The sequence below is a fragment of the Falco punctatus genome (genome assembly GCF_963210335.1).
Source record: "Falco punctatus genome assembly, chromosome: 9".
Lineage (NCBI taxonomy): Eukaryota > Metazoa > Chordata > Aves > Falconiformes > Falconidae > Falco > Falco punctatus.
In genome coordinates, this window is record NC_137589.1 from 25796783 (window position 1) to 25822817 (window position 26035).

The 26035-nt window shown below is 39.8% G+C and overlaps 1 protein-coding gene across 6 annotated transcripts in view; it reads left to right on the plus strand.

The window, feature by feature from the left end:
- PCGF5 (polycomb group ring finger 5) overlaps positions 1-26035 on the plus strand; it is a 93310-nt gene that overhangs the window by 36723 nt on the left and 30552 nt on the right. For 2 of the 6 annotated variants that reach the window (XR_013930382.1, XR_013930383.1), the window contains exon 3: positions 20696-20898. The exons of 1 other annotated variant lie outside the window; for it this stretch is intronic. Coding sequence is in view for 3 of the 5 variants with exons in the window: in XM_080401713.1 (XP_080257839.1) it covers positions 20894-21005 (112 nt within the window). In the remaining 2 variants the exon portion in view is untranslated. Of the gene's footprint in view, positions 1-19975; positions 20217-20695; positions 21006-26035 lie in introns of those variants that run through there. 3 more of the 6 variants (XM_080401713.1, XM_080401715.1, XM_080401714.1) reach the window with 2 other exon arrangements.

A 26035-nucleotide genomic window follows, 5' to 3' on the forward strand; every position in this document is an offset into this window, starting at 1 on the left:
AAAAAAAAAACATTTAGTGCCCACTGAACTGAAATTCAAGTGATGATCTCACTGTTGCTAAGTACCAACTCCAGCTGGTATAAAATGTTGCAGCTAGAAGTTTGTAAGTTCTGTGTTCAGCGTGACCAGAAGGAAGGACAGGGAGCAGAGAGAGGAGAAGCTCATTACAAAAGTAGTTTAACTAGATGACACAAAACTTTGAATAAGGACCAGTGCATCAGCAGAAATGAAATGGAGATATAATCTAGCAATATTCTTAAGGTAATATAATCATGATTTCCCTACAGTAGGCATTTGATTCAAATGTTAGACTACAGTACAGCTTAACTGAATCAAAGGAGTACCACAAAGGAGATGGAAGCCAAAGAATGCGTGTAGTGAGTGTAGGCATTTGTATCCTACCAACTCTTTCTTTGCTTGAAACCGCAGAAATAAGTATGCAGTATTTTAGGTGTTCATGAGGGCAACAGCAGAAGAAAACCCATGGGGGTAATTCTAAAATTGATATATTCCATATAAATGTAATTAAGCTCCCTGAAATTAGATGAGTTCAAATAGAAATCTCATACACTTCCATGGGCATATTCCAGATCTGAGGTCTGAGATAATAAAATAGAAGAATAGGATAAATAGCAAAAGAGAAATCACTGTGTAGAAACTATTTGTAGATTCTATTTACAGAGCGCCTTATTCACCCCTCACAAAGCACAGATTTCTAAAAGAGTTTTGAAGCGTTGTGGTATAATCAGCTGCCAATGTCAAGTGGAGACAAAGGAGTGAAGGTAGTCTTGGGTGAATGGGCAAGGGGAATATCAAGCAGTTGTCAAATTACATTGCTTCTGTGGTTGTTAATCCTGTAGTCCCTACTCAAATACTGAACTTGGTTCTGGCAATTGCACTTCAGGGAGGATGCAGAAAAATTTAAAAGGGTAGAAGACCTAAAAGAATGATACAGGACTTGCGACACATTCTTTATCATGAAAGACCGGAGGCACAGTTTAGTAAAAGTAAAGCAAAGGTGACACTTCCAGCCAGTAATCAAGCCATTCCTGCATATTGTCTTTGGTAAACTAAATGGAAACATTTGAGATAAAGTAACTGATATTAAAACCCACATTGTTCAGTCTTTCAGATCAAAGGAAAAGTAAATGATTGTAGCTTAGCAAATGAGGTAATAAAACCCAGACTAATTCAGACTATAATTAAGGATTTTTTATTATTATTATTTTACTAATTGAAGCATTAATGATTGTGGTAGATTCCTCAGCGCTGGTAATCTTGAAAATTAAGGAGGATGATTTAGTCAAACTAATCCATTGAACTTCAGGTGGGAATTAGTAAGTCCTATGGTTTGTGTTTTTTTTTAATGCAGCTCAGACTAGATGATCACAGTGATCTCTTTTGACTTAATATGTATTACAGTAAAGGTTGTGCAGTCAGTCTTTACTGTAACATTTGGATGTTTAATTATACAAAGCCCTGGCAGAGAATGTTCTGCACACGATTACCTGAAAATCTCCAGAATTCAGATTGCTAATTCCATAAAAGCAGAATAGAGGGACATGTATATCAAGAAGGCAGTAGGATGCTATTAGACAGATGAGACATTTTTGAGAACACCATATCTTGTGTAGTTTGTCAGCACTTTATAAAGGCATGACAGGGTCCCTTGTAAAATATCGGGCTATTTAAATTTTAAATCATCTTTTATCTTCCTTCATAGTTGGTAGTATTCAAAAAGTGCGTGGAAAGTAAAGCAACAGCTAGCCCTGTAGCTCTGCAAAATATAGCCCCTGGATATAAGGGAGAGCTATGCACTGTATTTGCATAGCATGTTGGTCTCCAAGTAGGTTAAGTATCTGCTTGGCCATTTGGTTTCTGCAAAAATACTGTTCCTTATTTGTTCTGTGTTAAGTCTTTTAAAATGTGTTGTTTTAACAACAGATAAAAGCAAGCTAGCTAAGTTGTGGAATGGTCCAAGGTCAGCATTCCAGAGGAGTTTTTTCTGAAAGAAGAAAGCCAGACTTGAATGAACATCTCATATTTATTTTGCAAATAATAAGATTAGAGAAAATAAATATTGTGTGGAACTGTATGCCCTAGCTTCCCTAAGGTAACAGTAACACAAGGATGTGTGTTGTGTAAGTAGAACTAACAGATGCTTAGGAATCCTAAGAAGTCAGGTTTCCTGTCTCAGGCTTCTTCTCTTCTTTTTGGCAGATTTTTTTCATATCACTGGTAGAAAATAAGTATTTTCTTATAATTGATAAATGTCCTTGTTAATAACTACATTGTCATCCTTGTACCCTATTCCAGTAGTGTGCAAGAACGAACTTTGCCTCAGATGTACAGTAATCTTTAAGCCCCCTGTAAGAGATACACAGCAGTATGCTTCAGTGTTCACAGCATTTTTCATATGTGTGACTGATGGAGAGAGTCGAAGAGTCAGAAGCCACAGGTTCAACCCCCCCAAAAGTCAGTAGAGAGATTTGCTGCAACAACTTCTGATTTATAGCCTGTACGTTTTGATTTCTGTTTTACCCACAAAATTTCTGTATGAAAATCTACTGCAAAGAGGTTGATTTTTAATTTTTGTTGTAATACAGCATTTTCATGCTCAGTGAGAGAACATTAAAAATATTGGGTAATACAAATGGTGCTTTACTATGAGTGCAGTAAAAGTAACAAGTATCAGTGAGGTGGCACCCAAAAATACTGTCATTTATATCTAGTATATTCCCATTCTAAAAAAAAATTCGGTATCTTCATAGAAATATCTATCTGTTATGAAATCATGTCATTATTCTGTATGGCATCTTACATTGTGTTTCTTGCCATATTAATTAAACATCTTCCAGCAGTGTATTAAACAATGTGCCTAACATCTGTCACATGCTTTTAACACGTCCTCTCCCCAAGGAGAAAAGCGTGTGCAGTAGGTGGCCATATTTTGGTAGACTTTTTGTGTTTATTTTGGGGCAAGTATATTGAAAGCCTTTCTGTTGACAACACAAAATCAATGTATGATGTTACACAAAATTACTCCTATATAGCTGATTAACCTACAGACAAACTACAGACTGAGCTGAATGCTGCCTGGATAAGTAGTTAATCTGGTAACCAGCCCACTCCCATATTCTTTCTGTTGCTCAGAGGTGCTGGTCATGTCATACAATGCACATCTGTATCTGGCCATGGAGAAATGGGACAGCACACATCTGGTTGTAACACAGATACAGGCTTAGTCATGTCACAGGTGTGTATAAATCCTTAATACCTACTCACATATCACCGGACAACACAGCAGAAAGGTTGGACTAATTTTGATTACATTATTTTTGTGGCTTAACTCTGGTAGGCAGCTAAGCATCACAAACTGCTCGCTTACTTCCTGCCCCAACCCCCAGTGGGATGGGGGAAGAGTAAAGGAAGCAAACGTGGGGTTGAGGTAAAAGAAAATAATTGCTTAATAAGTGAAGGATAAGTGGAAGATGAGAGAAAGGAAAGAAAACAAAAAGTGAAGCAAAGGCAACCACTCTACCTCCCACAGGCAGACTGACACCCAGCCAGTTCCCAAGCAAAAGATATGTAACCTTCCTAAACCCTCCTCTTTTCCCTTTTTATGGCTGAGCATGGCGTTATATGGCATGGAATATCTCTTTGGTTAGTTCAGGTTATCTGCCTGGTTGTGTCCTCTCCCAACTTACTGCACCCCACTCTGTCTTCATTGTGAAAGAGGGAAGGTCTTGATGCTGAGCAAACACTGTTCAGCAATAGCTGGAACATTAGTGTGTTATCAGGATTGTTTTGGTCACAAATGTAAAAACACAGCACTGTATGAGCTGCTCTGAAGAAAGGCAGCTGTCCTAGCCAGGCCCAGGTACAATTATTTAGCAGGATGACTTAAAGAGCATTTGAGACTTACATGATTGGACTTAATGATCTTAAAGGTCTTTTTGAACCTAAGCAATTCTACGATTCTGAGTCTATAAAAAGCTATAGATAGCATTGGAATAACAAAATCTTTGACAGGAAAGAAGAAGACAGTCTTTTATAGATAAACTTAGTGCTTTTGAACACATTTTATAGTTCTTATGGTAGAGCAGATGATGAATATTTCTAACCCAGACTGAGAAGGGAATCCACACATCAAAGATATTTAAGGTACATACTTACGCAGTGTGTCCCACTGAAGCAGTGTGTCCCGCTGAAGTTGCTCAACACTTGAATGAATTGAAAAATAAGAATTTAAGTTTGTCTTGGACACAAATCTGTACTTAGGTCAGTAAGTGTTCTGTTTCATTCCTTTTACTGCAGAAGACAGGCTACTTACACAGTTGTGTGCATTGCATAATGCTCAGCTTTCTCAAACTAGAGTGTTTATTTTCTTGTGCAGGAGTCTTTTGGATGTTTTGCCTAAATGTCTTATGTTTCCACCTACTCCTATCTAACATAACGCATTCCTTTTATAGAGAAATGAGATCTGAAAGACCATATTTGGCATTAGTCTCTAGTGAAACTGAAATTTTTTCTGGAATCTACTGAGGGTTTTGCAGGTTTACTAGCAGTGCTGTTTTGGGAATAGAGCAAAAAGGTTGCTGTTATTTTTGTTGACATGGAGTCTGTAGGGATGTAAGCAGTCCAGCATTCCCCATGTGAGCAGTTTTATTTCCACATGATGTTTGAATTTTGCATGAAAACTTCATTCTTTCCGCATGTCTGCTCACGTGTCATTAGTAATAAATAGTCACTGACTCCACTGTGGGGTTCACTCTAATGCTTATAAAGTACAGAAGTACTTTTAGACAGAGTAGAAGGTACTTATAGTATCTAACCATCCTGGGTTTGGGAGGCGTGAGAAAGGAACTAGAAGGAAGAATGGAAATGTGGCATTTTCATATGTGCAGTTTCTGCCTGTGCAGTGGTCATCACAACCTAACGAAAGAGAGCAAAGCATCCATGGGATTATAATGCAATCTTTGTAGCTTCAAGACTAAGAGGTGTAATAGAGCAGTAGACCAGAGGACCACTTCAGTACTTAATAGCATCCACATGCTTCCAGCACATTTTTTTATTATATAATGTAGTGCTGGAATTTTCTCACAGGATGCTTACAGGAGTTAGGAGGAGTGACACTTTGTTCTCCCAGAGTTATCAATGCAATGTGGACACTGGTGGTATCCTGTATTTGACAATTTTCCTCCTAGTTATTGGGAGATTGTGGTACTTGTGCATGTGTGGAACAAGAGTAGTTTACAAGTACACTTCTAACCATGCTGCAAAGAGTGCAATGATGGAGACGTTACCCTTAAACCTCTCTGCAGAGCATAATACGTGTGTGTGCTTGAATCTGTAATAATATTTTTTTATTTATCACCAAAAATACTTTCAGTTAATTACAAATACAAAGTGAGACAGTATTTCTGTTTCAATGATTGTTAATATTAACTGCGCTTCGGAAATGAGTGTAACTGCATTTTTATTTCCTTTTTAGTAATGAATGTGTAGCTGTAAAACACACTATCAGTACTAGATCTGTATTAACCAATAACCTCTTCATCACAACAGAGGTAAAAGTACATTTACATAGAGACATAAAAATAATTTGTTTCAGGAAGTCATGGAGGTATTGTGTGGGATTAGGCTCTGTAAACAGCCATATCCCCATTCACGAGATGTTTGTTAACATTAAAAAGCAAGAAGAGTTGATGGGTCTGATTCTTTATCATCATAAGTAATCACTTGCTTTTGCTTAAAAATGAATGCAAAAATGCAATTAAAACACAGTGTTCTGTTTCATTCCCATTTTGTAAGTGTATAAAATTATATATCTATAAATACAAAGACACATACTATATAAGGTATGAAATTCTGAAGAATCCAGCTTTTTATCTTCAAATATTTTAGTTTGAAAAATGTTATACTTGCCTCCATATGCTGAAAATTTGAGACTTAACTTGTAATTCCTTACCAATTCTGTTCTAAAACTTAACTGCAGGTATCATAATTATTTTCAGGAGCCTAGTACCAATAGCAATATGAGGCAGTATGTAGGTTAAGTGTTCAGTATGGCTTTTTTCTTTTCTTTAAAAAAAATAAAATCTGTCACCTCAGAGATTAGCTGTCTGGTTTAAATGCATGTCGAATGAACATTCAGATGAAGAATGATGTTGTGATTAACACATGATATTGGAATTTGAGAGTTGGAAGTTTAATTCCTAGGCAATCAGGTCTCTGTGTGGCTGACATCAGAAATCTATTAGAAAACCAGCTAGAAATATTTTACACTTTGTATAAAACAGGTTCAGTAATGCATCCTTTTCTTCACACACTTTAGATTGGAGACTCTTTAGACCAGATGGGCTCTCAAAGGGTGTGTTTCCACAGCAGCTGAAGGTGTATTAGCTGAATGGATGTATTTGCACCAAGTGTATTCTAGCCAGCTTTGTTAAATAGCAACAAAATAATGTCAGGTGTTCCAGTAAATGGGATGATCCAGCCTGCGCTGGGCCCTTGTGTGGCTAGGTTATGCTGGTGTGCATTCTGTATGTTCACTTCCATAATTACTGGAGATCGCTAGATTAAAGAGTAGATCTACTTTTACCTTTCAAAAAATTTGGGGTTTTTTAATCAGCTTTTGGTTTATTCCTTTACTAAATCCTGCAGTCAACATTTACATTTATTTCTGATTTATTCTTCTGCAGAAGCAAGCTTCTTCCATCCTCTGTCGTCCCTTGGCCCTCCCTGTCCTGTAGTACATAGATTCTTCCTTTACCCACAGAAGACTGGAAGGCATGACTCTGTGGCTGCTTTGCTCAGGAAAGCTGTTTGGCTGGGGAATACTAGTTGACAGTTGCCCCAGAATTCCCAAGAAGTATGATTTCCTTCGTGCTTTAAGAAAAGCAAGAAATAAATACAATTAAAGCTTGAGACAATACAGATTTGCACAGATTTCCCTAGGGCTGGATAGCAGTAATACATAGCCCAGACCCTAAATGTAGTTACCCTCATTTTCATCCCGAACCACCTCTAACAGAGAGCCCATTTCCTGCATGAGTTACCCACTTCTGAAATTACATTCTCCTCTATGACAATTGGACTATAGGTGTTCAAAAGGCAAGCAGTGCACTAAATATAAAACTTAATTGATTGAATAGAGATCTATACTATGGAAGGACATATTCTGCAGTTTAAGATTGTGGAGTTTTCCTCTTCAGGAAGGATTTAGACTCCTGTTACGTAAGTAACATGGAATAACATCTCTGCCCCAAAGCTGTAATATTTTGAAAACACAATTATTTTTCTGGAAGCTAACAGGTAAATTTCTTCATCAGATTTTGAGTTAAAATTTGGTGCCTCTAAGAAAAGTAGAAACCCCTAGCAGTAAACAAAGGATAAGAGAAATGGAAACACTTGATTGAAAGGAAAGAAGAGGGAAGCTGAAACAGGCAAAGCGGCTGTTAACCAAGTTTAAACGGACTGTGTTTTTCTGTTATGCATTATTGCAGGAAGCTTACTGTAATGGTAAATCTAACCTTAAATTGTTTCGCATGTACAGTAGCTTCTTCATAATTCAAACTTTTTAGACATGTCGTGGAGCAAATGGGAATGGACATAGAGCTGCTGTGTAATATAGTGATACTGATCTGTAATGATTTTTAGGAAAACTCAGTAGCTTTTGTTTAATTTACATTATGGTGCTCACCACAGTGGGTCCCATAGGCTAATGAAGACAAGGAGGTGACAGAGCCAGTGCATGCTTGGGTGTATCCCTAGTATCCGTGCTGCACGCTGACAAGGGACCAATGTCATGGCCATGAAACAAGACCCCAGCATTCACCATGGCATACACCTCTGATACAATTCAGACTCAAACTGGAATCGCTAACACCTTCTGTTCACAGGTTGCCTAGACCTGCAAGTAGCAAGCATATTCCAAACTTATTGAGTAACTCTGGTTAGTATTTCACAGAATCCCAGAAACCTTGAGGTTAGAAAGGATTTCTGGAGGTCATCAATTCCACTGCCCCTGCTTAAAGCAAGGTCAACTACAGCAGGTTGCTCTGGCCCTTATCTGTTGGGGTTTTGAAAATCTCTGAGGATGAAGACTCCAAAGCCTCTCTGGGCAAAAAAAATAATAATAAAAAAAATACGGCACTGTTCAACCGACCTCCCAATAAAACCCTTCCTTTCCTAATGTTTAAATGGAATTTCCTGTGTTTCAGCGTGTCCATTGTCTCTTGTTCTTTCACTGGGCACCACTGAGAAGACTTTTGCTCAGTGTTCTTTACTCCTCCTTCCATCCTCCATCACAAATTTATAGACAACAGTAAGATTGCCCCTGAGCCTTCTTTCCTGCAGGCTAAACACTTCCAGCTTTCTTAATCTGTCCTCATGTGATAGATGTCAATCCCCCAGTCACCTTTGTGGCCCTTCACTAAACTCGCTGCAGTATGTCTTTGTCTCTTTTACTTGGAATTCACAACTGGACACAGCATTCCAGATGTGTCTCACCACCTCTCTTGACCTGCTGGTAATAAGCCCAGGTGGCTGTTAGCCTTCTTTACTGAAATGTGCATTGCTGGTTCATGTTTAATTTCATGTCCACCAGGAAATCCAGGTTTTCTTCTGCAAACCTGCTTTTGAGCCTGTCAGGCAGCATGTACTGGTGCAGGGGCTATTCCTTGCAAGTACAGACTTCGCACTTGCCCTTGGTGAACTTTGTAAGACTCCTGAAGGCCCGTTTCTCAAGCCTTTTGTGGTCTCTGTGAGTGGTGGCACAACCATCTGGTGTATTAACTACTGCTCTCAACGTTACATCATCTGAAAAATTGCAGAGTATGCACTCTGTCCCATCACCAGGTCATCAATGATGTTGTTAGGCAGTACTGGCCCCACTATCCACCCTTGGGGTACCCAGTTATGACTGCCCTCCGGCTGGACTTCGTGTTGCTGATCATAACCATTTGAGACGAGCAGTTCAGCCACTTTTCAGTCCATCTCGTTGTGCATTTGTCTAGTCCAGCCCCTCTAGTCAAGGCAGGCTCAACTAGACAAATTGCCAAGGGTGGAGACTCCACAGCCTCACCAAAGCAAATAATTCCAGTGTTTGTCCACCCTCACAGTGGATTTTTTTTCCTTATGTTTAAAGGGGGTTTCCCATGTTTCAGTTGGTGTCTGCTGCCTCTAGTCCTATCACGGGATGATACTGAGAAGTCTCTTGCTCTGTATTACTTCCCCTGTCAGTTATTTATACACATTGATAAGAACCCCCCTGAGCAAGGCTAAATAATCTCAGTTCTCTCAGCCTCTCCTCATATGACAGATGCTCCAATCCCTTAATCATTTTAGTGGCTCTTCAAGCACTTTGTACGATAAAATCGTAAACTGAGAAAATTATGTGGTAGAATAGCAGTTACCTTTCACTCTTTATTGTCAATATTTGCATCTTGTCTGATTAATGTTACTGTGTTCTGTGGTTTTGAAGAAGAGACACTTACCAAAGAAGTATGGATCTTCATGATTTTTTGTCTATGCTAAATGAATTCCAAGTATACTATAAGCGGTTACAAGTTTATTACTCTTTGAGCACTAAGCGCTGTTTAAATTGGCTCCTGTTTACATCAGTGCCAGTGATTTGGACATCAATGGACGTCATTGAAAGGTCATGTTCATAGTGAGGATATTTGCTCTAAAATTAATAATATTGACCTTGTTACTAAGTAAAAATTATGTTTCTAAAGATTTGGGCAGGGGGTCCTAGACCCGAGACAAACTATGGAGCTACTTTTTCCTTCATCAAAAAATGACTGTATGTCCTCTATCTACAGCAAAAGAGTATACTTTCCATTTCTCTTCTTCAAAACAAGCTTTGTTATGTGGTTTTGTTAGCACAACATTAACTGTACCAAAAGTTGTAGTTTTCAGGAATATTATTAAGTCTCTTTGTACTAAAATTTATTATATGTCCTTATTATAAATAAAGTTTATTTGTCCTTATTGAATGAGGGACACTAATGTGAATTTGGATTATTAGGAAGCAGTTTCAATACCTCACTTTGAGGGCTTTTTAAATGGTTTTGCATTTTTTACATTATTCACTAATTTTATTTTTTTTAAAGGAAGGGGGGGGGGGGATTGCTTCACTAGTACAAATGCAGAGAGACGCAGATACAATGAAGAAGTTTGTACCATAGATTTTATATCGGATAAAGTTGTAAATTGGCAGTCTATGTTTGAAGGTACCTCTTTTTGATATATTTTGTAACAAATGGTTTCTCTCATGGTTTTGATAAGTTGCTGCTTAGTGGAAGGCATTGCCCTGAAATACATACATTAGTTGCTGACTGATGGAGGGTTATGATGGCACCAGTGTTTCTGACAAGTTTAAAAGACACAAGGATAAAACACTAGACGACATTGCAGATTTCTCAGCAGGAAAATGTAAATCTCCTTAATTTTATTCCTACTGAGCTGTGGCAACTAAGGTCTTATATTTAAATGTGAATTATTAAGTAGACAGCATGATGATGATAGGAGGAGGCTATGTGTTATATGTATCAACAAGTTCTCATAAGCCAAATACCTTGTCAAGAATTCATATTCCCATCTATGCATTTGGGAGTATTATGCCTTTTATTCTTAAAAGCATACCAAGGATATTAGATGAGGGAGTGGAGTGAGATTTGCCATGTAAATTGATAGGTGAAACTTTGCTTTAACCCTCCAGAACCTAAACTTATCACAGCACTGAAGAAAATAGTCACATGTAAAAAACCTCAGCAAGGTGTATACAGGTTGCACTAATATAGAAAGGTCAGATACTGTATAGTATCTTTACAACAGTTTATCATTTTAGAAAAACATTCTTGAAATGTATTTAACAGGCAGCTTGGTTCAGTACCAATCGTGAAAAATTTTGAAAGTGAAAAGGTTTGGACGGGTTTTGGTTGTTTGATGGGGGGCTTTTGTTTTGGTGTTTGGTTGTTTTTTGTTAGTTTTTTTTTAATGTGTTGACACTGTTAAAAAAAAATAAGAGGCAGCAGGCAACCTCAAGCTGAGGTACTGTATATGAGATAAATCTCATCTCTTAGTGTTTGACAATGACTATAGGGTTTGGAACTCTTGCAATACAAATTAGAAATAGCAGTGAGGTATGAATAAATACTAAAGAATGGTGCATGCTCTCTGCTTATTTTGTAGACCTTTATAAAATATAAGGAGGTGACTTACATACATGTGTACACTGCTGCATGGACTTCCTAAGCGTGATGCAAGTGAATAGTCAGCTACCTGCTTTAGTGAGCTGGACTGTAGATTTGCATGGACTATGGGCATGCACAGTGAGGCACGAATGGTAGTGTTTGTAGAATCAGGGCTTAAATATTAAATATAAACACAGTTCAATTCCATTTAAGTATAGATACCCCTGCAGGAGAATGTAGTGGATTTAGCAAAAATGTGATTCTTGATAAGGACAGCTTTTTAAAGAGGAAATAAAGTTCTGTTTTTCTAAACATAAAGCAAGAATTGTAATAAAACAATCCAGTCTGAGCATTTGTCAGACCTTTTCAGTAAGTGCCATTAGATATTTAAGGACCAAAACAGACATTATTTTGTTTTATCCAGACAAAATCATATCTAGAAGGGCTTTGCCTGTGTTACTGTGCTTAGGAACTGATTTCTTAGACTCAAAACCATGTAATCTCCTAAAGTACTCCCTACAGTTATTGCTGTCATTTTCTTCGTGCAGAATTTTCTAGCAAACGAGTTCATGATCCTGTCTAGCTGATGAGACTGGACAAGTTAGTAATGTGAGAACGAACTTCTGCAGACAGTACAGCTTTTTAAAAGCAGGATTGTGGGAGGGACTCAGCCCTGCTCTGTCCAGAGCCGAGAAAGACAGTCCAAACCGCCATAGCCTACTCAGCTAAAATGCACGTGATCTTGTAAGTACTGTGCTGAACCCAGACTTCCAGGCATTACGACAAGGAAGCTCAATATGCAGGGATGGTAAACATAGTCTCACAGCTTTTTGTTGATTTTGTGCTCAGTCTAATTAAATGCATATCAACCCAGAACATGCTGCTTACATGCAGGCAGAGTCTGAAGGCCATGATTTTGGAATTGCAAAAAAAATTCAATTTTTTTTTTTGCATACTTGAGAAGTGTTTTATACATCTTTCCTTTTCAAATACTCAGTGATGATAATGTTAGACACAGGCACCACTTAATGAAAACGTTGCTGATCTACTGCAGTCATGGGACTAAAGTTGGGAAACCAGCAGTCAACTTCACAAGCTAATGCGACTGCAGAACTGGCATATGATGCCAAGTTACGGGCTGAGGAGTGATTGTTCACTTAAGAATAGCTTCTGGCTAGAATCCTGAGCTTGTCTCTCCCAAAACTGGCATGTTATTTACATGAAGAATCAATTAAATGTATCAGTTTTACTTAAACTTTTTCCATTAGTATATTGGATAAAAATTATTAGCATTTCAAGATTATGCTTTCAGTAAAGTGTTATTTGGGGTGACTCTCTTTGTTAATGTGAACTGTTATGACCATCCAGAATACATAAATAATTTCTGGGTTTGCTTATTCTTAGAGTAAGATGGAGATAATGCCTTTTATCTAACTCAGTAGGCCAAATTCAGCAGTGATTAGAGTCACATGATTGGATGGATTGGATCACGTGGAACACACTGCTGCACACAATTTGACTTTTTTTTATATATATACACTAAATTGCTGTCAAAAAAGATCATATGAGGATGTGAAGCTAAGGTTAGAGTATATTGGTCTGCCCCCTATTTTCTCTTAATTTATCCAGAAAAACCATTATTTATTTTACAAGTTAAAAATGAAATTCACATCTATCTATTTTTTATTTCCTCCAGTGAAGCCTCCTCTTTTAATTGGCAGACAAAGTGATGGTTCCCATGAATGAGAGTCTTCCCATGCAGTTCAAATGAAATGGAGTCCATCCAACATTGTGTTATTAAGTTAAAGGTTTTATTCTTGTGAGAGCTGGAAACAGAACTCCTGTTGAAAATCGATTGAAGTAGGGTAGTTAACTCCCTGAGACATTGTGAATGTCATTAATTTGTCTTGTAAAAGATGAGGCAATTTGGTTGCTACTTTCCTATTTCCTTTCAAGCCTCTTTGTTTGCTGGTTCTGCCATCATAACAGGCATGAGTAGATTTCTTGAGGATTGCTTTTGCTGAGCTTACTGGAGTTTTAAATTTGTTTTGACTTAAGATCTAGTAGCAAGTCTTGTTTTTAATTTGCAGTGCAAGTTGATTGCATAATTGTGAAGCTGTTTGACATGTGTGATACAATTTGATTTGCATTCCAGCTAGTTTTCAACTGTAAGAAACAAAATCTGTTAGTAACAGTTTTAGCAGGAGTCATTGGAAGGTTGTTACAGTTTGTTTTCCATTTCCCAGAGACTGAAAAATTACACTCTTATAAAATTATTTGAACACTTCACATTATTATGTAGTTGAGCTATATACGTTGATGAAAGTGGCTTTGATATTTACAGGAGAAGAGTGGAAAAATATATTTTATATATATATATATAAAGAAAATGCAGTATAGCATGGGAGAAACAATATAATGCTGACAGAAACAAGGATTAAAAGAAAATAAGTAATTGAATTATAGCAAATAGCCATTAGAATGTCTTGTGGAAAAGCATAGACTTCACTGAGATCCGATTAGAAAACTTGAAACCAATGATTGTACTGGTATAGAGGTACTTTTCCCCTAGAAGGATACATACATAGAGCTGGAAGAGTGTTTGGCCCATGACCAGCAGATCCTGGAAATCTGTGGAGGAGACATAGTCTTGCCCATGCAGACAACAGCTGTATTCAGGCTGGCCTCTGCATGTTACACCACTGGATTTTTTCTGACAATGTGGCTTTGATTGTCACTGATTGATTTCTCTTTTTCCATTGTGTAGTAGCAGGAAGACTTGAAATAGCATTAATTCCTGAGTAAAGTTTTTCTGTAGAAGCCACAGAATAAGCAGGTGATATTATTCTAGAGAGCAGCGTAAAAGGATACTGAACAGGCCGAAGCGCGTAATCAGATAGCAATAGAGGTAAAGTAGTTAAGAAGTATTAGAGATTACACAATAATAGAAATGGCAACACAGGCGAGATTTCCATGAGTTCATAGAAAGACTAACAAACTATGCAGTGGACATGAAATAACTGGCCAGAGATCAAAAATGTGATTCTGAAGATGCAAGATCTTTGTGGTGCATGGAGAGCAGCTGATTTAGAACCAAGGTGGGTTGTTTCAAATTTGTGGCTTTTTTAAGCTGTTACCAAAATCTGTGACCGTTCCTTGCTCTTAAGTACTTATACAGAATTGCTGTAAATTTATATAAAGCAGAGGACTGTAAAAGACTACTGCGGTCATTCTCTGTGGTTCCCCACAATTGGAGGCAACTGTGAAATAACGGCTACTCCATTTCAGCCTACAGAACATACCACGAACCTCAAAACATTTTTTTCAATACCCTATAAAAAAACTAAAGGCAATGTAGTACAGGAGACGAAAGTGCGTGGAAACTACAGTGTTCCATAAGACAAAAGCAGGAGAGGTTGAGGTATTTTAGTTGCCCACAGGTCCTAACTCCACCACAGAACATTGTTTTGAGGCCAAGCACACAGGCAAATGGGGGCACAGAAGCCTCTTGATTGCACATCTTGTATGCTTCCTGCTGTTGCATCACTCCCTGTGAACAATCTCTGGTGATTCAAAGGCAAATCCCACTTCACCATGGCACCAAAAATCAATTATGTATGAAGAAGAAAAAAAATTGTGGCACAATGCAAGGCTTTATGCCATAATGATGAATTTTTGCCTTTGAAGCCAGAGTAATGTCAATTAGGTCATTTGTACGTGAAGAATCATCTTGGCGACATGGCAGCTTATACTGTACCTTTACTGTGCTTAACAAAACCCACCAAACAGAAAGCAACAGCTGATCACAATTCACTGTTGGACACTAAAATAACTGAATAGAGAATTTGGTCACTAATATTTTAGAAGTTTGCCCCACTTCCTCTGGGAAGCTTCTTGATATGTTTGTGTCTGATGCATGCAATCATGCCTATTAAAACTATTGTTCAAAACTGAAATACAAAACAGTGCCAAAATAATAGAGGCAACACAAGGAAAATACTTTTAAAAAATATGTCCATCACACATAATTCTTAAATCTACAGCTTCTTTCAGCTGAATAATTTGATTTCTGCTGTGATAGATTGGTATTTTTAAATTTGCAATATCCCTGAAGACTGTAACCACAGTTCTTAAATCTGTTATTCACAGGGAGGTATGTCAAGCTGGTCACAAGATTTTCCCTCAGTGTGTTCAATGGTCAGCTAATAATATGTTCTAACCCAGCTATTTTTTCACTTCAATCTCTGCATACAAGTGGCTGAAGTTCAGTTGTCTCCTTCATCCTTGTGTCAATTTCTAGTCAATTTTATTTCACAGTTGTGACTTTTTTTCCTTGCAGTGACAATCTCCCTCTCCCACTGCTATGGCCCTGCTCCTTACATGTTTTCTGTTTCTCTAGCTGGAACGAGACAGTGTTACAGTGTGCCAAGGAAATGTTTAACAATACAGATCTGCTCATCTTTCCCTTAGTAGAGGCACTAATTTGATTCGCTCTCCTTTACTAGCAGTCAATTATTATAAAACCTGTAGGAACTTACTTTAAAAAATTCTTTTTAAAATTGGCTTCAAATTAGTTCAACAAAGTTGGAACACTTTGTGACACCATTTTACCTTACTCTTTAAATGTATCTTGAACGCATTTGTCCTGTTTACTTACTTGTCAATAGCATAATACAGATGTTAGCATTTTGCAACCTGCTTTGCTACTTTACTTTAGACTACAAAAGAAGAGTAAGCATAAAGAAATGCTATATTTATATCCCAGAGTGCTTAATATACAGCATCTTATACAGAGCTCAGTAGGGATGAAGAAAAACCCTCACTGTAGAAATGCAAAACCTCATTGCTTGTCATTTTCACAAATAAGAGATGGGGATAAGAGTAACTTAATTCCTATTGTTTCCTATTAAGTCCAGGACAGTCTTCACACTGAGCATAGTCATATTGTTTATACAATAAATGTTACTGCTCTTTGCCTAAAAAGCAAAGAAATATGATGCACGATCCCAAGATAATGGCAAAGACAGTAATAATGACAGTAAGAGTTAAGTTTACTTACTGCTAGTAAATTATTCATATATATGGGAAAGTACCCAAGATGTAGCAAGGGCAATTCCAACTGGACCTAAGGGAAAAAATCCATGATGAGGATTGCCAAGGGTTGAGACAGGTTGCCCAGAGAGGCTGTAGAATTGCCATCCTTGGATATATTCAAACTTTATTTAGATAAAGCCCTGAGCAATCTGATTTAATTTTAACATTAGACCTATTTTGAGTGGAAATTTAACACTGGAAATAAAAGATCCAAAAGTGGTTCTGTCTGGTCTGTTTTTCATGCCTGAATAAATATGCAGTAATTTCAAATGATTTGCCAGCACTTTGACAGAAGTGACCTTACCTCTGTTCAGCACTGATGAGGCGACATCTGGAGTGCTGTGTCCAGTTCTGGGCATCTCAGTGCAAAAAAGAAATGAAGTGAGTCCAGGACAGGGCCACAAAGATGATTAAGGGACTGGAGCATTGCTTGTATAAGGAGATGTTGAGAGTGCAGGGACTGCTCAGCTGGCAGAAAAGCAGGCGTTGGAGGGATCTTACCAGCATGTACAAATACTTGATGGGAGGGAATGAAGATGAGGAAGTCAAACTGTTCTCAGTAGTGCCCACTGACAGGACAAGGGATAATGGGCACAAACTGAAACATAGGAAATCCCATCTGATCACAAGGAGACATTTCTGTACTATGAGGGTGGGTAAAACTGAAACACATTGCCCAGAGAAGTGATGAAGTCCCCGTCTGTGGAGATATTCAAAACCCAACTGGACACAGTCCTGGACAACCTGTGTTAGCTGACCCTGCTTGAGCACAGGCGTTGGATTAGATGATTGCAGCAGGTCTCTTCCAATCTAAGCAATTCTGCAAAGTTTTCAAGATTTTGGAAGTCATTAAATGGCATTTCCATTAGATCCCTAGAGACTCGCTGTTCAGAGAAGGTGAATACTGTGGCTTCCCTTTAAATACCATTCAGATTGCTCCACAATGCCTATTAAGAAAAGAGGAATTTCCCCCCCCAGTATTTTCCTAGTCCAGATGTGCCCCAGTAATTCTTCCATCTACAAAATAAAAGTAACTCTAAGGATAACTGGGGGGTAATTGGAGACTTGCCTAGAAAACCGACTCCGGTGTGGCTCTATAGAGGCTGTAAGGTTGTACTCATGTGGATCTACTTGCTGGATTAGAATTATTCGCTCATTTTAAATGCTACTGAGAACTTGGCTGTATTGACAAATGTTTATTTTCTCTCTGGAATTTACTTGAGAACTGACATCAAACATTCATATTTTTCAAAAATGTTGGAGCTGCGTCAAGTAAAATTAATTAAATGCTTAGAGTTCACAAGTTCTTATGTATCCTGGCTGTTCCTTTAAAAAGATACATTTTACTCATATTAAATGTAAAGAATTACTCTCACAGTAGATGATCCAGTAGTTCTTTGGCTGTTTCAACAAACTACTCTTCTACTTTTGTAATGCTTAGAAAGCAGTCTTTCTTTTCTATGTGTTAGACAAGCTCATTTATGTAAAAAAGGATTTAGTTTTAAAAGAAAGAACTGTGTTAGAGGACAACTCTGAGAACTGCCAAGTATGAGTCGGTTAATAGGAAAGTCAAAAGTTTAAGAAACATGGAAAAATGATAGCAGCTGTATTTTCATCACAGACTTGAGGGCTATAATCACCCTCTCTGTCACACAACGTTTGCTGTCACTAATACGTGATATATATTTACTCTGACTAGCTCAGTTTATTTTGTTAATTCATTTTGTCTCATAATACGAAAATGACCACCTTGTTTGATTCAAATCCTGTTATTTAACTGCTATAAGTACATCAAAATGCTCACATTACTTAAAGGCCCTATATTTTTAAATGAACCTGTTGCATGCAATACTAGGAGTTAACTACTTTTGGAATTGTAATTAATTCATAAGCATTTATTAACAATTTGCTTCCTCATGATTTAAAGTAGGAGTAACTATTTAAGGATCTTTGTTATACTCGTTTCCTCTGAGGATGGAATGAGAGGTGCTTCTATAGTGCTGCTTACTTGTTCTGTATGTTGTGGTCTTGAAAGGTGCTGAATGCCTCAGCTTTGCGTTCAGTGAGAATTAAGGGCACTCAGCATCTCATACTAGCAGGGCCAAGCTCCTATACTGCAGAGATGAGGCAAAAATTTGTCATGGTACACTGCCACTTACCTGGCATGGGACTGGTATTCCTCAAAAGTGCGACTTCAGTATGGCTTGTAGGGATATACTAGTTGTGTATGTTTGCAAGTGTCACAACTGCTGTTCAGTTATTACCGTATGGGCTACACAGCATAATAAATTATGTAACTTGTGTTTTTAATGTGCTTGAATAGAACATTGTGTATCCTTTATTATGTAAACATGAGCCTAGTTGATAAATTTGTTTAGAATTCATCACCCCACCCCACCCCCCCTGAGTAGGGACACTGCGTAAATTATGCTTTGAAATTTCACTTGGAATCCAGTTTACAGATCTTACCAGGCCCAGTCATTTTGAAACAACCAAGAAAGCATCAGCAGTCGCTTGTTTTAAATGCATGTATATAAGTTTAATAATGCTGTGTCATGCTTAGTCTACATTCAGGCAGAGCCACGCTCGTGCTCATTCTGAAAAATGTCAACTTCTACTAAACCAACAGAATGTGACTGCTAATGCAAATATTCCCATGAGGCATATATAGTCTATGTGGTCTACTTTATATATTAGAGTTTGGTGTTCTCTCACCTTTGACTTGGCAGTGTGCGCTTTATGGTATAATAATGCAAACAATGGTTAACAATAGAAGGTCAAAACCATCAAAATACAATGTTTTGTTAAACTATACCATGTGCTGCTTGGAAGGATTTTTAGCTTCACAGACTTTTGTTCGTGTTGTGGAGAAACAATCTCATACAAGATGTATATTTTATCAGGAAAAACTATGTAGTTCTGTTGAATTACTGCATGTCAGGTTTATCATGCATTCACCACCGCACTGTAACTTTAATTGTAACAGTTTTTAATGCACCTGACTCAGCCTGGGAAATGAATTGATGTAAATTGAGATCTACTGGAGGGGAAATATTCCAGAAGTAGGAGTGGACGGTAGGAGCAGGCCTAAGTTATTAGAGCCTTCTGCCGTTGCAGCATGTACCCTGGGATGAGAGGGGAGACTGCACCGGAGGGCTAGTGCAAAATGAGGGTCTGTTCCAAACGCAGAATGGAAAAGCAAAGACCTAGCAGTGGCAGTATTGCAGCAGACAGTAAATGCCGCCCTGTGTTTCTGTTATCATAGTTAAAAGGAGCGCAAGAGAAAATTTTCTAAAGTAGTGCAATTGAAAAATACCATTAAGGCAACTTTAGTTTGTTGGATAATTTCCTGGTCATACGGTGCATTTCTGTGGATAGGGGGAGCAAACAGCAGGTGCGTTGCACCACGGGGGCAGCTTTCACCGGGGCTTAACGGTTCGCCGGCCCACCGGTGCCGGCCCAGGGCAGCCCGTGCGGAACGCGTGTAGCTGCTTGCGGGCTCTGGGCCTGACGTGGCCCCTGGCTTAGCGTGTCCTCTCGTGCGGTGGGAGGGCGGGTGGAAGTGTCACCCCTCCGCGGGCAGGAGATGAAGCTGCCCTCAAGGAACGGCTTAAGGGCCGGGCCGGGGGCGCGGGCTGCGCGGCGGCCGCTGCTGCGCTCACCTGCGGCCGGCAGCACCCCCGCCCCGCTGCCCGGGGCCGCGCAGGGGCTCCCAGCCGCTCCCGCCCCGGAGCGGCGCTGCGGGCCGTGGCGCAGCAGGGCTCGGCCGGGGAGCAGCGCCTGCGCGCCCGTCCCGCCCGCCCGCTCTGGGACCGGCCGCGGCAGCCTGGCGGGGAGCGCAGGAGGGAGGGCTGGAGCGGGGGCAGGCGCACGCCGTTCCCCTTTCTCTTTCGGTGGGCGCCCGCCGGGCTGCGCCAGGTACGGCGGGGGCCGAGGCGGGGACGGGAGGCGCCGCAGGTGCGGGGAGGCGGGGGCGGCCGAGAGTCGGGCGGGCGGCGGGGAGCGCCCGGGCAGCGCCGCGCCGCCCCGCCCGCCGCCCTCGCTTACCGGCGGGCTCCCGGGACGGCGGGGAGCGCTCCTCCCCGCGGGGGCCTCCGAGGCCTGCGGGCCGGGGCGGGCGGCGGGGCGGCCGCGGAGCCCGCCGGGGCTGGGCAGCGGCCCGCACCTGTCACCGCCGCCCCGCACCTGTCACCGCCGCCCTGCGGCGCCCCGCAGCTGCTCCGGCGGCCCGAGCCGTCGGGCGGCCGCGCTGCTTCGGACCCCGGCCACGGGGCGCGCAGCCGCTCCTACGGGAATGTCACCCGCGTGCCCCTGCCAAGTTGATGGCGACGCTGGTCCGCCGGGGCGTGTCACCGTGCGGCCGGGTTTATGCTCCTCTCTTCCCGCTTGTGTTGCAGGTAGGAGAATGACTCGCCTGGCCCGGGAGCAGGAGTTATGAGCCATGTCCCTGTGAGACCTCCGGAGTTGGGAGCAAATGCCTGGAGAAGTCCAGCTGCACAGAGCAGCGCCACAGCTCCCGTGAACCGCGGGCACCGACGCCACTCAGACTCGCTCCTCTGGCCCCGAGCACTCTGCCAGCGTTTCCTGCCCCACGAATGGCTACTCAGAGGAAGCACTTGGTGAAAGATTTCAATCCTCATATCACCTGCTATATCTGCAAAGGCTATCTCATCAAGCCAACCACAGTGACAGAGTGCCTCCATACCTGTAAGTAGTACTTTGCAAAGTATTTCCACTTCCTTGAAGTGTTAACATGTTTGACATGACTTCTGTCCCAGTTTTTGTTTACTGCTGAATTGTGGCGTGAAATGATACGTAGTTCCTGGTGGGGTTTCCTTGACCCTGGTCTGCCATCTGACTTGTCTTGGGGGCACATCAACTGTGCTTAACACTTTGCAGGGTAAAGATACCCCTTTACTTTCCCCCAAGCTAGTGGTGATTGTGCTGGCTCTAGCACCAAACATGTATCACTGGTCTGGCTGATCACAAGTAAGATCGTTAGGTTGGGTGCGGTATTTTGATAACATAACTATGCCTTTGAAACTTAGGCCGATGTATCTGTTGGTGGTGTGCGTGATGCATACACCAGTTTGGTCAGTACTGGCTCACCTCTCTCTGTAATGTGTCCCACAGCACGATGCATAGAAGTACTTGAAAGTCAGCAAAACATTTATTTAGGGAGTTGATCTCTTTGAATGAAAGAGACTTGAGAAAAATTATTCAGGTTGTCTTATGCTCCTAATACTTCAAACACATTGGTGTGTATGAATTATATTAAATGTATAAGTGATCCTGTCCAGCTCAGTCAGTTCACTTCCACAAGCTAAGTTGCCTAACTACTTGATTTTTTAAATTTTTTTTTGTTTTTTACAGTTATTCCCAAGTAGTACATAGTTTGCTTGAACTTTTTTGAGATCTGCTATCTTTCCAAATAAATTGTGAATTATTCTAATAGCAAGGGGAACTCTGTGTTTTCCACTAGATTCCCCATTTTTAAACCTTTAATAAATATCAGTTAAAAGCCTTGTCTTAGCATTTCCTGTCATTTCTGCGTAGTGTTGTTCATGCGGTTGTTATTGTCTTCACTGTTAATTGTTACATTATGATGTTACATCCCTGGTGTATCAAGCTCATAGAGAGTTAAAACATGGCATTCCTCTATGGTATTCATAGTACAAAGATAATATGGTTTGCCATTATAATAATTTAGTTTTTGAGAAGAAATAATGTTGACCTGACTTTTTCCAAGTCTAATATCATCTAAGGGTTATAATGTGTTTTGTGATATTACTTTGCTGTTTTGGCTAAGTTGGTAAAGGAAGTTAAGTTCAGGAGGCACAAAGTTAAGCAGTGTCCTTATAAGAACTTGAAATAAAACAGGAGGGAGAGAGATGTTAGCTGTTATTAAACTATCCTTCCCTTTAAAGAAAATGGAAAAATTCCAGCATTGGTTAACTTTTTTATGGTGGAATTTCAATGACAGTAGTAACTTTTAAAAGGTTGGGGTGAGGGGAAAAAGGTGGCATCATAAATCAGCTCAGACTTAGGATTTTTTTTATTATTATTACGGTATCTTTCTGTTTAGATAGTTTATTTATTTACTTTCGCTCCCATTACAAAAAAATAATGGCAGAAGGAGCGATTTTTTTCTCAGCAGCATCTGTTTCTTTTGTTCCCTTGTAGATTGTGAGCTCTTCACTGAGACAGCTCTGTTAGTGCCTAGTCCCCAGATTAGGGCACATGAATTCAACTGAGCTGCCATATAGTTGCACAGGTCTCCTCCAAGAAAAGCTGCCGTGTGTCTGGGTCATTAAGCAGAACTGCAGGAAAGAAGGTGGTGTTTCTTTAAAGCAAAGTTTAGTTGCTAAAATGCAACGGTTACAATGATGGGAAGGAAAATGAAAAACTTTAAGTGGTGACATGGAAGTCTTTTGTCTGTAGAGGAAAAAGTGATCTGTATGCAGCAGAACTCAGGAAGATACCCCGATAAATTATTTTACACTTTGGCTGCCAAATAAATAAAAAATTATTTACACTTTTTATTTATTTTTAAATAAAAAAATATTTAAACTTCTTATTTTCTCCCTGAAGTACAGGCATGGTTCTTCAGTCATATCCAAATAGTTACCACAAAATAAGATTTTGACTGTCCTTTGGTATTTGTCTTTTACTACTAATTGCCATAATTCAAAATAGTGTTGCACAAATGATCAAAAATTGTAGATATTGGTGGTTTAAGAAGCCGCATTAATTCATTAGGTTCTGGGAGTGCAATGTATTACTCTGGACAAGGCAAAAAATGTGTGTTGACATAGATGTTCTCTAGTGATCATAGAGGAACTACTGTCATCAGTAGTAACCAAATCAGTTAGTGGTTAATTCACATCTTCTGTGTTGCTGAAAAATGTTAAGTAGTAAAGTTCTGCTCTGAGAAATGTGTGCCTTATTAAAAAGATATGTTTCTGATGGGATTTTGGAAATGTTAGACAACTCCACCATTTACTGAGAAGAGTAAGTGCAACTTGGGCATCAGCAGTACAAAGTTTCCTATATCTGTTGGGAAGGAAATGCTTATATTACTGCAAAATAATTATTCTGCAAATTCAGTACCTCATTTATCTTTTGCTATTTGCAACAGAATAGTTTTGTCTGATAAAGACAGACCTTTTTTTCTAGTGCATTACACAGTTGTCAAGGATGTTTAAGAACTACTGGTTGAAGCAGGCTAGATGTGAGGTAGAAGGTACGTCCCATCATCTGTCTCCTGAGTCACTCTGCTGTTTAGTACAGTGTGTACTTACAAAGCTTGGGAAATAAACAATCCTAAGGAACATTCTTTAATGTCTAAAGAAATATCAGACTGTTTACACAATCATAGAAATGTTGGTTGGAAGAGGCATCCAGAGGTTGTCGAGGCCAACTTCATGCATGAGTCAGGTTAGTTGCCAACACTATACCAGCTCAAAGCATGGCTCTGTGCAGATGAGTTACAAATTCCCAAGCATGGAGTCTCCACAGCCTCTCTCAGTAACCATGTCTGCTGCTATGCTATTTACCTCATGAAGAAGTTTTTCTGTATGTCCTACCAAACAACGACTTGTGACCATTGCTCCTTGTTGATACTGTTTGACACTACCAGGAAGAGCTGGGCTCTGTCGCTCCTGTAACTGCTATTCAAATGGTATAGGCTGTTACTAGATCACCTACAAGCCTCAACCATGATTTGCCTTTGGTCAATCAGTGTTGCCTATTCCTGATGGCATTTTTGTCCCTCATGTCGTTGGAAATTGGTTCCAAAGGTTGTGACGTGATCTGCCATCTTTCCAGGGAGCTAGGTGGGACTGTTCAGCTGTAGTTACCTGGGCCATCTTTATTAAAGGTGGGCATAACACACTACCCTTTTCCAGTCTTCGAGCACCTCCCATAATCACCATTATTATGGTGATAAGCTTTCAGCTTAGTGAACATTACCTGGCCTACACATGTGAATACATCCAGCTTTTCTCAGAAGGCCCTAACCTGGGGCTTCCAGACTGCTGGTCGTCCCTATCTTTCCCAAATCGTGCTGGTATGCATGGAAATCTGGGATCGGGCTCTGCCTGTGAATACCAAGGCAAGAAAGATATTGAGGACTTCAAACCTGTCTATATAATCTATTCTTAAGTTGTGTCTCTCATTCATTGACAGACCCTCATTTTGTCCCTCTTTCAGCTACTAGTCTACTTGCAGAATGCCTTTATGTCCCTCATCAGTTTTAGCAGTGGCTGGGCTTTGGCCTTCCTAATTCTGTCCCTAAGTGCCAGAGCAGTGATTTTATATCCTTTGGTTTCCCATCCTTTTTGCCACTTCTAATATGCTCTGGTTTTGCATATTAATTAGGAAGATGGTGCACTAAGCAGTTCTTCTGAAAAAAATTCCCTGTGCAGTGGGCTAGTTAGGTCTAAATAAATTGAGGTCTGAATAAATTTTCTTATCAAAAAAAAAAAAGAAAAAAAAAAGAAAAAAAAAGAAAGAAAATGGCCAGCTCTCCTATGTAACTTTTTCTAACGATAGCCTCCTTAGGAAATCTGACTAGCAGTTGCTTAAACAAGCTGGAGTCCCATCTCCTGAAGTTCAGAATCTTAACTGCTGTTTAACTTGTATCCTTCCTCAAGATCCTGAACTCAGTCATCCTGTGGTCACTGCAAGGCAAGCTGCCATCTACAGGTGTATTCATCACCAGTTTTTCCCTGTTTATAAACAGCAGATCAAGTGGTGCATTACTCCGAGTTGGTCTCTGTAGTATTTGCCTTAAGAAATTGTCAACCAATGCAGACTAGGAACTTTCAGAAATGTCCTTCCATGCAGGGAAATGACAAGAGATGTAATTTTCAATATCAAACCAATATTCTTGCAACCAGAGTGTTTTTCAGATTTTGCTAAAAACTTATTCTCTCACCAGGAGATCCCCAAAGAACTTTACTGCAGCAAAATTTTCCACCTTCAGGCAAGCAAGTTGAGCTGCTTTCATACTGCTGCTCCTGCAGAAGCTTCAGTCAGTGGCATGTAGCAGGTCTTAGTTTAGCAGATCCGTCTTTATTTTATTATTTTTCAGAAAGATTTCAACCCAAAAACTCTGTCTTGATCACCACATACTGGAATTATCTGTCCCTTTTAACAGAAGGGTATCCAGTCTGACTGTGTTTGGTAATTGTAATTAACAGTGAAATAGTCTCACATGTATAGTTTCTGAGAAGGGTAGTTAACTATGTTAAAGTTTTCTGTCCTGTTTTTATGCACTTTCCCTAAAAGTAAGTGCTTTTAAGGCAGGTTTAAGGTAGCTAATTAAAGACTTCATTAAACATACCAAATGGCTTGTTACATCTCTGTGCCATCACAGAGATGAGTTTGATGTTCTGCTAGCTGTGCGTATTCTCTGCCCCTCCTTTGCTCACTGGATCAAAGAGTGATTAACTTTGAGAGAGGAGATCCATAGAAGAATTTGAAGGATGAGTTGACAAAGAACTTGTCCCACAATTAACTCATTAAACTTTCACTTGTTGAATATTTTGTTTTACAAAATGCAGTATGAAATTTTATTTAGGTACCTTGTTAATCAGCGTTTTAAAAATAACCTAGGAAGAGTCTTCTCATTGAACAATGTGTGTAGATATGCGTAAGATATGTACTTTTTACGTTTGCATGACATGAAGATCACATTCAGCATAGTCCTGACACTTGTGTCTGTATTTTTCAGC